At 40.0% G+C, this 15409-nt stretch overlaps 1 protein-coding gene across 2 annotated transcripts in view; it reads left to right on the top strand.

Annotated features, from left to right (window-relative positions):
- The window catches only part of LAMP2 (lysosomal associated membrane protein 2), a 37930-nt gene extending 30016 nt beyond the window's left edge, over positions 1–7914 (top strand). The window contains exon 9 of one of the 2 annotated variants that reach the window (XM_061408595.1): positions 5350–7914. In XM_061408595.1, coding sequence (XP_061264579.1) covers positions 5350–5492 — 143 coding nt within the window. In that variant the 3' untranslated portion in view covers positions 5493–7914. Of the gene's footprint in view, positions 1–2606; positions 3116–5349 lie in introns of those variants that run through there. The other variant, XM_061408596.1, reaches the window with a different exon arrangement.
- Positions 7915–15409: the final 7495 nt, after the last annotated feature.

Here is a 15409-nt window from a genome sequence, read left to right as displayed (position 1 = left end):
GGAATTGCCTTTTTGATCTAGGAATATTTGTCTTACATGAAAGCCTTATTGGCAGTATTTATTAAAGTCGTTTCACTAGTTTCAAATTGGGTCAAATACCCAATTTGGGAAAGAGAGGAGTTTGAATTTGTTTCCAGAATAAGAATCTACTAATAAATTTTTTAAAAACCAAGTTATAAAAAATCCAAGGCATGATACTTTATGGTACATGTCACCCAAGTGTTTATATGCTGGCTGGTAATTTGGGAAATTGAAGGGGAGGAGCTCACTGGGTGATCTTAACACCATAAATCCACAAAAGCCACATCTGGCAATCTTAGCTATCCTGATTGTTAACAAAACCAAGAAGCAAGTGAAAAAGATCATTGAGCTGGCAGCCAAAGTTGATGTCACAAAGTCCATAAACTCTAGGATTGCATATTGTTCCCAGTTATTGCTCCAGAGACTAGTGAAAGGCTGGCACATTTCTTACTTGAAAATACAGATTTGCCTTGCAGCTATTCATTCTTTTGGGCACAATTCTAATAAGCATAATTATCTGATTTATCAATCCCTGGTAAATTGCAAGCGAGGAGGAGAATTAGGGCAGTAAGAGGCAAAGAAATGGAAAACAGAAGTTGTGGTTCAACATACTAGCTGCTTCATGTCTCTGCAAACATACCACCATCTACACTGTTCCTTTCTTCTAGAGTCTCAGTAGGTTTTCTTCTGGTCAGTGCTTCTAGAATTGCATTTCTCCTGCCTTCCAGGAGGCATCTTCAACCTGTAAAAAACTCATGGCTTTTTCCTTGATCGTGTAACCACTTAAGTCCCTCCCACCCTGAAGATACCCTCTCTTAACCCCGTGTCCCCCTGCTGTCTACCTTTCTTTGGTCCCTCTAAACTTCTCATAACAAATACTGTGTTCCTCATCCCAAGTTCTTGATCTCCTAAGCAATCACTTCCCACTCACTCTTAAACCTGCAACAATATGACTCCTAGCCCCCACCCTCTGTATTGCTTCAACCAGTGGACATTTCTCAGGCATCTCTAGTAATTGACACTATTCTCCTATGATAATGGAAACTGTTTCCTTGGCTTCTGAGGCACCATTTTCTACCTACCTTTCCTGCTTTTCCCTACTCCTTTATGCTTCAAAGGGTTTTGTCCCTGACCCTCTTACTTCATCTGCCCTTGCTGAGAAATACCTCTGTCCCTGGTTTGACCTATCACTTAAGTACATCAACCACTTGGTTAAGACGCAGGTATCTGAAACTTGAATGTCTCCCTCTTACACAGATCCCTCTTTACCCTCTCCCAACACACAGATTTTAAAGATTAAAAAATTAACCCTCCCAAAATAATTACATATAAAACTGAAATGCATATTATTCCTCTGTATTCCTTATCACCATGAAGGGCACCAGCATCTACCTAATCACCAAAGCGTGGAATTGGAAGCCATTCTATTATCTCCTACCACACCGCCTACATCCATTTGGTCAGTTCTGTCTTCTCGTTGGATCTCTAGTCTATCCCTTCTGCATCTGCACATTGCTAACTGAGTTCAGGATCAAATGATTGGTCATCTGGCTTCTAGCAGTAGAGTTGCTTCCTAATAATACCTCCAGCCTTCCATCTCCCATAACTTCTGAAACAAATATCCTGCTTAAAATTCTGCACATTTTTTTTTTTGCTATCAGTATAAGGCCAGACTACCTAGAGCATACAATGCCTTTGTAAGCTGGTCCTAACATCCTATTTCCACCTCTTTTCCAAGAGTATTTCTTAATCCATTGTTTTAGCTATGCCAGCCTGCTTACATTTCACCCAAAGCCCTGTGTTTTGTTACCATCCATGGGTCCGTATTTTTGTCTATGCTGTTTTCTATACCCGGAGTGCCCTTGACCTGGTACCTGCACAGCTAATTCCTACTCATTCTTAACATCTCGGCTCTCGTGTCACCTTTTTCAAACTATACCTTGGGTAACAAGGCTGAGTTGAGTGCGCCTCTGAAAAATTTCGATGTGTGTTCCCTGCCCTTGTTACAGGACATTTTGAAATTGTAACCACTGATTCTCTTGTCTGACTCCTATACCAGACTGAAATCTTGAGGCTGACAGTTATTTAATCTGGGCCGGTTGATACCTTTCCTTACTACTAAGTGACCCCGTATTGCTCTGCATTGAGTCTTCTATCTGCTTTGTATAGTTGGTTATTTGGCTCATTTCATTATTGCTTCCCAATCTGTGGGGCACCTGGCACTATGCTGCTTCAACTTCATAACAGTTTGCTTCCGAAAGCTCACAGCTTGATCATCAAGGAAAGGCTAAATATATTTATCCATTATCTTCCATTTAAGAAATCTGGGAAGTAGGTGATCGTTCTATGTCTCATCCAAAATGACTGCATTTGGGGGGGGGGCGGTACTTAAAAGTATGTTTTGGTTATTTGGAAAAGCACTTTCGTGGGACATCTCATCTGCTGGTAATGAGTGCCAGTGATTTGTTGCCTGGGTGTGAAAAACGAATGTGTGTGTTGGGAAGAACTGTCATTTTAACTTAAAGTGTACACATTAGAAATGTTGTCACTGTTTTTGTTCTCAATTGTCCTTTCTCCACATCTAGCTCAAGACTGCAGTGCAGATGACGACAACTTCCTTGTGCCCATAGCGGTGGGAGCAGCCTTGGCAGGAGTGCTTATTCTAGTGTTGCTGGCTTACTTTATTGGTCTCAAGCGCCATCATGCTGGATATGAGCAATTTTAGAAACCTGCATTCTGATTGATTATATAAAAATACATGCACATAACAAGATTTTCTTCCTTTGCAGTTTTGAAATATTTTGTGAAGATAGCAAAACTTTAAGTCTTAAATCAGTCCCAGCATTTGAGATCACTCTTTATTAGTAAAAACTGTAAATAGAACAGCTTAAAACTGAAAAAGCGTCGTGTTAACTGGTCCTGAAGACAAATTTGTTGGAAAGAACATGGGTGTGCAGTGTTTCAAGGTCTATCTTAAGAAGCCTTGGCCAAATTTGGATTCTAACCTAAGATGCCTGAAACTTATTAACATGACCATTATGGAGGTTGAATGTGTAGTTGTGTCTTCATGGAATTAATAAATATTGTTTCACTACCGGTGTTCTGTTTTCAGTGTATAAGAACTATCCTGATTTAAACTCATCACAGTGCCTTTGCATATAGTTAATTAAATAAATGTTGATGTGGCATAAATGCCCATCATATGCTTAAACTTGGTTTTCGGTTGAATGTCCTCAGGTGTCAGCATTTTATGTGACTTTTGCTGACTTCTTTGAAGCTGAAGTCAGTATCTTAGGCTTGTGATTTTTCCCTAGGTATAAAACAGACCCAAGAGACTACAACAGAGCTTAAACTGGCTTCAGAATTAAGAGCTTTTTAAAAAAATGTTTCTTTTGCAGCAGTATAGACTGAAAAGATTCAAACATGTTTAACCACTTGCCTTTTTTTTTTTAGTGTTTTTCTCTTCCTTGGATGCCCAATTAGCATTGAAAGATAGAAATATTCTATGAACTAATTGGGAGAGATTGTGTTGTGTTTCTCTACCTCATCTTGTTGATCTCTGGAGCATTAAAATCTATTTAGTGTTGTCATCAGACTGGTACTTAGGAAATGTAAGCTAACAGCAATCTCAAAAGTCAGGCAGTGAGGCATAGCAACTAGGCTCTTAGTTTTTCCAAGACAGCCCCTGTGGGGCAGAGCATAGATGGGGGATAGAGAGAAGCTGTTGGCATTAAAATGAACTAGAGAATCAGCCCCTATCGAAGCATGCTCCATGTTAGAAGCGCAGCACAGATACTGAATGTATAGACAAGTAAAAAGGAAGCTTGAGAATTTCACATTGAAGTGATTATTTTATTAATTCATTCTATGTATATATTGACTTGTTCAGAATTTTTATAACTCACTAATCAGTATTTTGGCACCCAGCTATCAGTCTCAGAAAGCTTTCAGTAAAATACAGTAAATCCTTTTAATAAAAGCTATTGTTATTGCTGAAATTCATATTATATATTCAGAATGATAGCAACTTTTTATGCATGACAAAAATTCAAGAGGAGAAAAAGATTATAGTAAAAAAGCAAGTTATTGTTTGATCATAAATCACACCAAATACCACATTTGTTATGTGCACGAGATTTATAAAGGATTTTTAAAGACTGTTTACTCTATACCCCGTAATTTTTACAGAAGAAGAGAAGTGACTCCACTGAGGTTATATATCTAGTGGACAACAAAAGCACTATTGCCATTTTTATTTAAAAGAGTCCCAATGAAATCTAATCACTCAATAGTAAAACTGGTTTAAACTTGAAACTATGAGATCAGCATTGGACACTTTGAGTTTCTGTACTAATTACTTCCAATAAATGATATATGACACCAACTTTGCTTAAATATTTTTGAAGGTAATGTTGGCTTTTTGAATGCCTCCTATTTTGATCTGTTCGCTACTTCAAAGCCTAAAATCTCCTTGGATGGGATCACAAACATGGGAGGAAAAGAGAAGGGAGTAAACACTTGTTGACCTTCTGATGTGTATCAGATATTTTAGAAATATAATTGTTTTTAATCCTTAGATACCTTATAATGTAAGTATCATCCCCCTTTTATAGATGAGGAAAGTGAAGCTCAGTTTAAATTACTTGACCAAGGTCCTTTAGCTAGTACTTGAAGGAGTCAAGATTTAAACTCAGTTCTGTCTCAATCCAGAGCTCAGAATCTACACTGCGTGTGTGCACAGCCTTCTTGGTGGTCCAGTGGTGTCCACTGGATTCTGCTTTTATTCCAGGCCACTGCTCAGTGAAAAATAATATAACCTGACAGTTACCTAATGCTTGTATGAAAAACATTACACTGCATTTTCTTGATCGTAAATCTTTTTAACTTGAATTTTATTACTCATTCAGAATTTTTATTTATATTTTCACAACAGTTGTGGCAAGGTAGGAAGGGAGTGGGGAAATACACAGGTGGTGGTTTTATTCTCTTTTCCCGTGGTGCTATTAGACAATTCAGCATAAAGTCTTCCCATATTAGGCAAGCACACTTCTTTGTTTCAGACCCTTTCCCGTTGTCCCCTTAACTTATGGTTTTGTACTGAGGAATTAGGTGTGGTTAAAGATGAAGTGACAGTGAGATACAGGAGGATTGGTTAGTTGGAAATGTTAATATTTGGGTGGGTATAGTAAAAATAGAAGATGGGGTAATGCTCTAAAAGACTAACCTATGTATACATTCAAAATGCTTGTTTCTTGTTTGCTTGTTTCTGCTTAATTGCATTCCTTACTAATTTCCTTTCCTTGCTTTCTGTCTGTTCTTTTCTGACAGCTGAAGAATGTTCTGCTGACTCTGACCTCAACTTTCTTATTCCTGTTGCAGTGGGTGTGGCCTTGGGCTTCCTTATAATTGTTGTCTTTATCTCTTATATGATTGGAAGAAGGAAAAGTCGTACTGGTTATCAATCTGTGTAATCAATTAAATCTAGTAGGTTCTTTTATTTTTATTTTTTGGCTATCAGAAGTTATGTCTTCCATTGGCTAAAAGCCAGGAAATGCTGTGCAATTGTTTGGGATATGCAGATTAACCTCAGTGAGTTGCTAGCTAACTTGGGCATGAGTAGCACTCTTAGGACCAATTTCTGTTTTTTATTTTTCTATGTTTTGTTCCTTTGTAAAAGTGTAATTGAAAGAAAAATTGTGGCTTACAGTATCTTTTTTAGTAAATAATGATTTTAAGCCTCTGACTCCAATTATGAAAGCATTGCTATTGAAGGGTAATTTTATATGTTGCAGTTACTTGTATTTTGCCTCTTTGACATTATTTGCAAAATCAAAGCTGTTGGAGAATTTAACTTGCTTCAGAAAATCAAGAGCATAATGGAATTCATTTTCATTGGTGGCAAACATAAAATTTGGTTTGTCATCAGACTTAGTTTTCCCAAGATTATTTAAATCTTGATTTTTCTGCTAGTTAGAAAGAAAGGAATGTTTTCCCAATATTGTATTTAATAGCAAAAGTCTGGCTGTTTTCTTAATTACAATTAGTGGCTACTCTATTTTAACAAGGACGTCTTTTTTTTCCTACTAGAGTTTGGAATATATTGACTATCTCAGACTTACCATTTATGCTGAAGGTTGAAATAAGATCTACAACCCCTTTTTTTTTTAAGGTGTTCATACCAAAATTTTTTGCCATACTGCACAACACACCACGCGCGATCTTAGTTCTTCCACCAGGCATTGAACCCTTGACCCCTGCAGTGGAAGTGCAGGGTCTTAACCACTGGACCACCAGGGAATTCCCTGGGTTATAATTTTTTTTTTTAGAGTTATGAATTAGAATTTTTTTCCCCCATGGAGGCTTGCCTTGTTCAGAAAGTTACTTCATCCTCCACTAAAAAAGAACAAGATGAAGCTTTATTTTGTGTGCCGTCTGCACTCTCTTGTCCCCTGTATGAATAAGTTCTAATTGATAAATTTTTAATGTGTTGGTTTCTTTTTCTTATAACAGCAAGTGCTAACTCTAGAAACTAGTGGGCCCTGAAGTATCATCAGTCAAATGGCTGCCTGGCCAAAGCTGGACCAGGAATATTCTGTAAATTTGTTGATAACAGACTCGTATCCCTGTAGGGACCTCTAATGGCTCTGGCTGCTGGAGTCAGATACTAGAGGCCTCTCCTCCCAGTGTCTGCTTGACTGGCCAGGCTGTTGAATCACCCTGTGATTTGGAAGCACAGTGCTGTATCTCTCTAGTGTGCAGCTTTGCACACATGTGATTTGTATGATTCCCATGAAGGCAGATGCTGAGTTTATCAAGCTATTTTCTCTCTATGTAACTAAAAAACAAGCGTCTTCCAAAGATCTGTCTTCACTTTAAAAACTTTCTTGGATTAAAAAATTAGGCTTAAACCTTAAATAAAGTTTGTTATTAAACCCAAGGATAAGATCCCCATCTACCTCTCAGCACAGTGCAGATGCTGTCCACTGTATTGCTGCCATTAAGTGATGCCAGAACTCTGCCAATAATTGGGACTGGAAACTTTCATTAGAAAAAAAATCATCAACATCTTTCTTTACTATCTTTATATGTGCACCTCAAAAGCATATATTCCAAACTGGAGTAGAAAGTCAGAATGCTCAACTATACTTCCCTTAGAACTTTCTAGTTCTGACTTGCAGACTTGAGCTCTCCTCAATTTGCTAAGTATATAAAGAATGTTTTATTTAAAAATTTTTTTTGTGTGTGTGAAAACAGTTGATTAGCTGTTATTTAGTCTGAGTGATGGCACCATGAAGAACAGTGGCTTCGTTTCAATAAATATTTTTGAGATGATTGTCTGAAAGCCAGGTTATTTAAATCAGCTTGTGACCTTGCCAGGTATATGGGTTGGAAAATTCAGATACATTTAGAAGTATGGGTTCATTTAAAACAGTCTCCTACTGTTGGGTAGGAGACTAACATTAATTCTTCAATGAGTATCATGGTTTTATCTTAGATAATTAGCAAACATGTTTAATTCTTGAGAATTAAGATTAACTAAAATATAAAATTATCAGATGGTTAGAACAAAAACTGCTTCAATTCCAATAAAATACAGGAAGCCCCAAATTTATGAACTGAGTGTTCAATAAGCTTTGCTCACTGGGTTCATTTTTATGTCAGTACAACAGTGGATCAGATAGTGGGGCTTTGAACTCATGAATATAAAGAATTATTTTCACCTGAGCTTCTTAGGAAGAACTGATGCTTGCTGCTACCTAAAGTTTTGGATATATCAATATAGTGAACTAATTAATACCTACAAAATAAAGCATACTGTGGCACTCCTGTTTCATCTGATATGTGTGAATTTTAGATCGGTGGATTAAAATATAATAAAGATCATTCAATCTATATTACTATGGATAACTTCATTTTTATTCCATGATCTCAGTATTTAGAGGTTGGATTGGTTTGTATAACTGAGTTCCTCAAATTTTTGTCTCTTGAATTGTCAATAGGACTTACATAATCTCATAGGTTTGCACATTTACACAGGGCAGTCATTAAGGCATTAGAACCTTTAATGTAGACATCTCAAATATGGGGGCCTATATGGTCATGAAAATTCCAAGAAGATATTGAAAATATAAAAATCAAATTTAAGAGCTTCATAATAATTGTACTTTTAATATATATATCTATCTGCATTGATAAACTGTACTCACTGTTGAAATTGGTTCCATTCTGAGCAAGATAAACACCTCAGGGATCTGACAGGGGCAGAAGAAGAGCTATCCATTTTCTGAAAATTCCTCTGAATTCCTGATAACCCAGTCTAATGCTCAAATGTTATATGACTGGATTAAATGGCGCACATTCCTTTTTACTTGAGACATTTTTGGTGGGAGAAGGGATTGAACTTTGGATCTCTCCATAGTTCTGAATAACGGGGTTTCATTTTCTGATTGTTAAATGTTTAATGGGCTTTAATTCAGTCAAAAAATGGCCTTACCTTGCATTTGTGGGACTGAGGGGAGGGGGTCGTCTGTCTTCTCTCAGCTGAATATATTTCATAACTCTGCACCTCACAAAACCTCTGAAAGAAGCACTTTATAGATAGCAAGTAGAGTGTTTGCATATATGTTGCTGTCTATCTAAAAAGTCAGCGTGGAGGTCCATCTTTTTTAAGTTCAGTGTGTATACTGTAAGTGCTAGAACTGCCTTTAGAATTCTAAGGAAACGTTTTGCTTTCTCTTTACTGTTATTGTCTTTTTATTGTCTTTTGATGGCAGTGTAAATTTGAGTCCCTCTATTTCAAGAGAGCGTGAACAGGAAAAATCTTGGCACCCAATTCATTTTTAGTGGGAAAATGCAGCTATAGTTGTATTGAGCAGTTACAGTGCTGTGCACTGTATACACGCATTTCATTCATTTAATCCTCACAGCAACTCTCTGAGGTTGGGTGGTATCATTCCCAGTTTACAGAGGAGATAACTGAGGTTTGAGCTGTTACTTAACAAAAGTCCCACAAAGAGTAAGTGATGAAACTGACATTTGAACCCAGTTCTCTCTGCCTTCAAAGACCGTGCTCTTCACCACCATGCATCTTGGCTTCTAAGAAAGAATAGATTAAAAAGAAACATATACCTTACATTAAATGGTTACAGAAATCTGACTTCTATACTCTTGTGTCCTGCATGAAGTCACCCTATAAATGTTCTTCAGTATTCTTAAAATAACTTGAGTTTAGTTCAGCCCAGTTGACGCAAGAGTGAATGTGGTGGCAGTGTGTGTTGTGAAAGATCAAACCAAGGCCAGTTTGTGCTGCACCTCGTTAGAGATGTTAAGCCCTGAATGTCACTGTTCTTCAGAGTAGCTTCATCTAGTTATTCTGATCACGTATCATTATCATTCTGTCCTCAAAGTGTTCTGCACCATGAATCATTCTGACCATGCATTAGTGTGTTTAAGAGACTAAATGGATCTGTCTCCTCACTTTACCTAAATTAATGTCATCCCTACCCCCCAGCCATCCCCTAACTTTAAGTGCAGTGTAGCCATGACACTTGGCAGTCCTTGCTGGGTGGTTCTGAGTCCCAGTATGCAGTTCCTCGTACTATCTAGAGCCTTTCTGAGAGGGCATTGAAACATATATATCACCATAGGTAAAACAGATAACCAGTACAAGTTTGATACATGAAGCAGGGCACTCAGAGCTGGTGCTCTGGGACAACCCAGAGGGATGGGGTGGAGAGGGAGGTGGGAGGGGGGGTTCAGGATGGGGGGAACACATGTATACCCGTGGCTGATTCATGTCGATGTATGGCAAAAACCACCACAATATTGTAATTAGCCTCCAATTAAATAAACAATTTTTTTTAAAAAGAAATCCTGATTGACATTTGTTGTTGGTTGCTCAGTCATGTCCAAGTCCTTGTGACCCCATGGGCTGTAGCCTGCCAGGTGCCTCTGTCCATGGGATTTTCCAGGTAAGAATACTGGAGTGGGTTGCCATTTCCTTTTCCAAGGGATCTTCCAGATCAGGGATCGAACCCACGTCTTCTGCATTGCAGGCATGTTCTTTACTGCTGAGCCAACAGGGAAGCCCTTATTCGCCTACTTATTTTCCAGCCATAATGTGCAACTCTTCCACTCCCACCTTATCTGCTCTCCTGTACTCCCTCCTCTCCAGCCATACTGGCCCTCTTGCTACTCCTCAAAGACCCTCAAGGGTGTCTTCCCTTCAGGGCCCTTGTGTTTGCTCCGCCTTCTACCTGGAAAGATCCCCTAGCTATCCTCACGGTTCATCCTCTAGTCCCATTTGCTGCTGCTGCTGCTAAGTCACTTCAGTCGTGTCCGACTCTGTGCGACCCCACAGACAGCAGCCCACCAGGCTTCCCCATCCCTGGGATTCTCCAGGCAAGAACACTGGATTGGGTTGCCATTTCTTTCTCCAATGCGTGAAAGTGAAAAGTGAAAGTGAAGACGCTCAGTCGTGTCTGACTCTTAGCGACCCAGTGGACTGCAGCCCACCAGGCCCCTCCATCCATGGGATTTCCCAGGCAAGAGTACTGGAGTGGGGTGCCATTGCCTTCTCCACTAGTCCCATTTAGGTCTCTTCAAATGTCACCTTCAAGGGAAGCAGTCCTTGACCACTCCAGTGTTCCCCCCTACACCACTTCCCATCCCCTTTAGTCTGTTTCACTTATATTACTTACCAGCCGTTACCATCTGACATACTATTTTACTTGCTAATCTGTATTTCATGTATGCTTCCCACTAGAAGGTAAACTTCATGAAAGCAGGAATCTGGAATGTTTACTAGGCTGTTCCAGTCTCTAGTGCCTGACACACGGTTCACACTGAATAAATATTTGCTGATGGATAAGTGGTCATTTTTTGTAGTAATAGCTAAACATTAACTCCTCAGTACCTGTTTTATCAAATCTAAGATGCTATCAGTTCTAAGATAAATACTTGTTAAACTGTGAGAGGCCTACTGTTTTCAAAAATGTGAAAAAAAATGTACACCTTAGAGTTGATATCCATCAGGCACTGTGGAGAGTACTATTCCTGCATTATAACACCTACCATTAATCCATTGAATGCATCTGGGATTCAGAGCCAAGCCATAAGCATGCTACCATTACAACCTCCCTTCAGTATGACATACTGCTTCTTGTGTCCTCTTCAATTGCAAAAACAAAAGTCTGGCGGCTATGATTTTCCACTTTATGGCAGACAGTATTTAATATTCATGTTTCCTTCTTTTTAAATGCTACATAGCATAGCATGGCAGGTATATCAGAGAAGAATGTGCATCCTTGCTCTTGACACACATCAGGGTGATAAGTAACTTGGACAAGTTATTCAACCCCTCTAAGCCTAGCTTTCTCCATTTGTAAGATGGAGATGGTACTGCCTTCTACTTACTATCTTGTAGGGTTTTAAAGGGAATTAAATAAGATAATGCCACCAAATTTACAAAGTAAGCTCACATAAACATGAGCTTTTAAAAAATCATATAGGTTGGAATCTTCTTCCTTTTAGATGATAGATGTCAAATGTTTAGACAAGATCATGGAAAGAGGAAGTGAAGAGAGCATAGGGCTGAGATAAAGCCTTAAGGAGCAGAAATCCACTCAAATTAGGTTATAAAAAGAGCAACAAATTATGAAGTGATTGTATAAGTCTCACAGAATCCAGTTGAAGAAGTACATTTGAGACTCAGGAATAGAGTTAAATTATAAAGCTTCAACTGAGAATAAACAGGTGATAACTACCAAGAAAATTTAGAAAAAAATGAGTGATAACTTGACTGCATTTATTAAGATGTGTTATAAAGCTCAGATCAAGTGTTAGATGGATATAATAATAGACCAACAATTTAATGGACAACATATATACACACACTGTATTTGGTATTTGATAAAGATGGTCCTTTCAGATCAGTGGGAAAAGACTGGAACATTGAAAAATGATGCTGAACTACTAGGTTGATTATTTTTGGGAAAAATACATTGAGACCTACCTCATAAGTACCAATACTTCTATCAAAATGCCACCACACACAAAGATAATCTACAAACAAGGGAAAATACTTGGCATCCTAATTATGACAAAGGGTTAGGTTAATATCCTTACTATGAAATAAAAGCAAGGTGAGTATTCCATGAGTACACTTAGGACATGAATAAATCATGACAGAAGAAATACAAATGGTTAAGTAATTTCAAAAAATACTCCATCTTTCTATGTAAGCAAAGAAATGCAAATCAAACTAAGATCTTTCAAACTGGTTAAGATTTTTTAAATGATTATATTTACTATTAGGTTTTCTTCTTGTAGCTCAGCTGGTAAAGAATCCACCTGCAATGCAGGAGACCCATTGGGAAGATGGAGAAGGGATGGGCTACCCACTCCAGTACTCGGGCTTCTCTGGTGGCTCAGCTGGTAAAGAATCTACCTGCAATGTGGGAGACCTGGGTTTGATCCCTGGGTTGGGAAGATCCCCTGGAGAAGGGAAAGGCTACCCACCCCAGTATTCTGATCTGGAGAACTGCAGGAACGGTATAGTCCATGGGCTCGCAAAGAGTCGGACATGACTGACTTTCACATTCATATTTATTCTTGGGCATGGTACAGAAGACTCTGCACACTAGTATTGTTGAGAGTGAAGTGAAAATTTGAAAACAATCTAAATGCCCAGTGAGAACTCCTTAAGTACAATAAATTGAAACACTGACATGACAGCATTTTACATGACCATTTAAAGTTACATTCTCAAATAATTCAGATATGAGACAGTGTACCCTACTGCTAAGTGAGAAACAGATGCAGGAAAGGAATATGTACTGAGTTAATCTGTTTTGGTAAATCTCTATGTAATCTGTAACTGCTCTGCCACCCAAAAAATACTTCTCTCAATTCCTATACCTTCTTGCATATGGGGTGCAGAGCCCACCATAGAAAGGATCCAAATTTGAGTCACTACTTTTACAGTTGAGGAGGCTTCAAAAAAATATGTACCATACTGTGTCTTGGTGTATATAAATATGTGGTTCTATATATACCTAAGTGTGTGTATGTAAATACATTATAAACAGTAGTTACCTCCAGGTTTGGGGATTGTACATGGTTTCAATTGCTTTTCCTGCTTCTGTTTTGGTGAATCCAGTTTCCTTTGATAGTCAGAAAGGGCCTCAGGAAAATAATTTCCCAAGAGAGTGAGTTATGAATCTCCTTGGTTCTCTCTTGCATCTTGCTCATAAATAAGGGTTGACTCGGTGAGAGGACAAAGCCTCCACTCCTGCCAGGTATCAGGGCTCTGCCCTCATTTGAAACTTGTTTTTATTAGAGAAAACTTGAACATTGCTCACTAGTCTGGCTAGCTGGCATTTGCCATGCACTGGGCACAGCTCTCACCTGCAGAGGGATGCAGCACACCTATCACGGAGCAGTCTTCTGTTGCCTCCTGCGACACCTGATGGAGAAGGCAATGCACCCACTCCAGTGCTCTTGCCTGGAAAATCCCATGGATGGAGGAGCCTGGTGGGCTGCAGTCCGTGGGGTTGCTAAGAGGCGGACACGACTGAGCGACTTCACTTTCACTTTTCATGAATTGGAGAAGGAAATGGCAACTCAATCCAGTGTTCTTGCCTGGAGAATCCCAGGGACAGGGGAGCCTGGTGGGCTGCCGTCTATGGGGTCGCACAGAGTCAGACACGACTGAAGTGACTTAGCAGCAGCAGCAGCAGCAACACCTGAGTGGGGCTTCTCCCCATCCCTACACTTACCACTCGCTGCCTGCAGAGGCCCCCAGAGGAAGGGTCAGCTTGGAGCCACTACTTCTGCAGCTGTATGAGACAGAAGTGTTCATGGCAAGGGGCTCTATGGAGGTGGGGCGGGGAGCGTAGCAGCCACCCTATGCTGCTCCGCTTTCTGCATCGCTCTCCCTGTAACTTTCAGCAGGCTGACACCCCTAGAAGCCATGTCCACAGTCCTTCCAGCACCTTCTTTTGTAGCATCAACACTCCACAACAACCAACCCTGACTCTTTGGCCACCTCCACTCACTTCCCTCTCCACCAGACTGGCTCTATGATTCAGAGTCCTTCCATTATAGTCAGATACATCCAGCAAGGTATTGACAGACCCTGTTAACTGCTAGTAACTGGTAAGGGTACAAGGTTGAGGTTCTGATATAGCAGAAAGGGCATGGAGTTCAGTGCCAGGCAACTTGGGTTAGAACCCACACTTCACCAACTCCCAACTAAATGACTCTGGGTAACTTACTGAGTTGCCACATTTGTTAAAATGGGAGTAAAACATCCTCCGTGAAGCACTATTAATAGAGGCTCTATTATACCTATACTTGACAGAGCTGTCACCAATGAGGATAATAGCCATACAGTGTCACATGGTGGCCACTCTGTGGTATGAGAAGTCACACCATGGGCACCCTTTATACCCATTACCCCAGCATCACAGAGATCCCAATGGTGGGGGAAGGCAGCCGACACTTTTTGGGGATCAGAGAAATTCAGTAGCTTGTTTTAGGTTACACAGCTAGTAATTGGTAGAGCAGGTGTATGAGCCCCGTCACTCAGGATCTTAAACAAATTACTGCCTTTACCTGCGTGTGTCCAGCTTGGGCACAGCCAACCTTAATGATTCTGGCCAAAGATTCATGCAGGTTGCTATGAAAAAAAGTCACCCCTGAAACATTAGGTGATTATATTGAGCTACAGAAGAGTTGTACCTGGAGAGTCTGGTTTCTTACAGTTCTACAGACATTCCAATGGACATCAGAGTGTGTTGTGGAGCCTTAAGTGAGCCAGCCATGATGGGATCCAGGGTGATTTGTTCCCATTACACTCTGGGTACAAACAAAGGTTCTCAAACCTTAGTAAGCACCAGAAACACCTGTTAGACCCTTACCCCCCACAACTTCTGGAGTCAGGAGGTCTGAGGTAGAGCTTGAGGATTTGCATTTGTGATTAAGTTCCCAGTTGATCCTGATGCTGCTGGTTCAAAAGCCATGCATTGAGAACCACCAGATTAAAATGTACTATAATATTCCCATCTCATCTGTGTCCTGTCCTCCCAGAATTCCAGGGAGTAATCAGCATACACAAGTGTATCACAGAACCAGCCTCCAACCCAGAAAACTTAGCTTTGTGATGATGCCCTCGACGGTCCCCTTCCTCCCCAGCACCCTCCCGAATAACCAAGGCCTCCCAGTAATCAGGACCCTGGGAGCGAGGACGCTGGCGGGGCAGCTTCATGTCTGTTCTCTGCCCCATGTGTCTCTACACCAAGCAGGGAGCCAGACTCCACCCCTTTTGCCTCTGGAAACATTTGCCACATTAGCCAACTGGCTAAGCCTGGCTCTTCTCCAGAATCCT

The sequence above is a fragment of the Bos javanicus genome, chromosome X (genome assembly GCF_032452875.1).
Source record: "Bos javanicus breed banteng chromosome X, ARS-OSU_banteng_1.0, whole genome shotgun sequence".
Lineage (NCBI taxonomy): Eukaryota > Metazoa > Chordata > Mammalia > Artiodactyla > Bovidae > Bos > Bos javanicus.
Note: the sequence above shows the minus strand (reverse complement) of the source record. Positions and strands in the feature narration are given on the sequence as shown.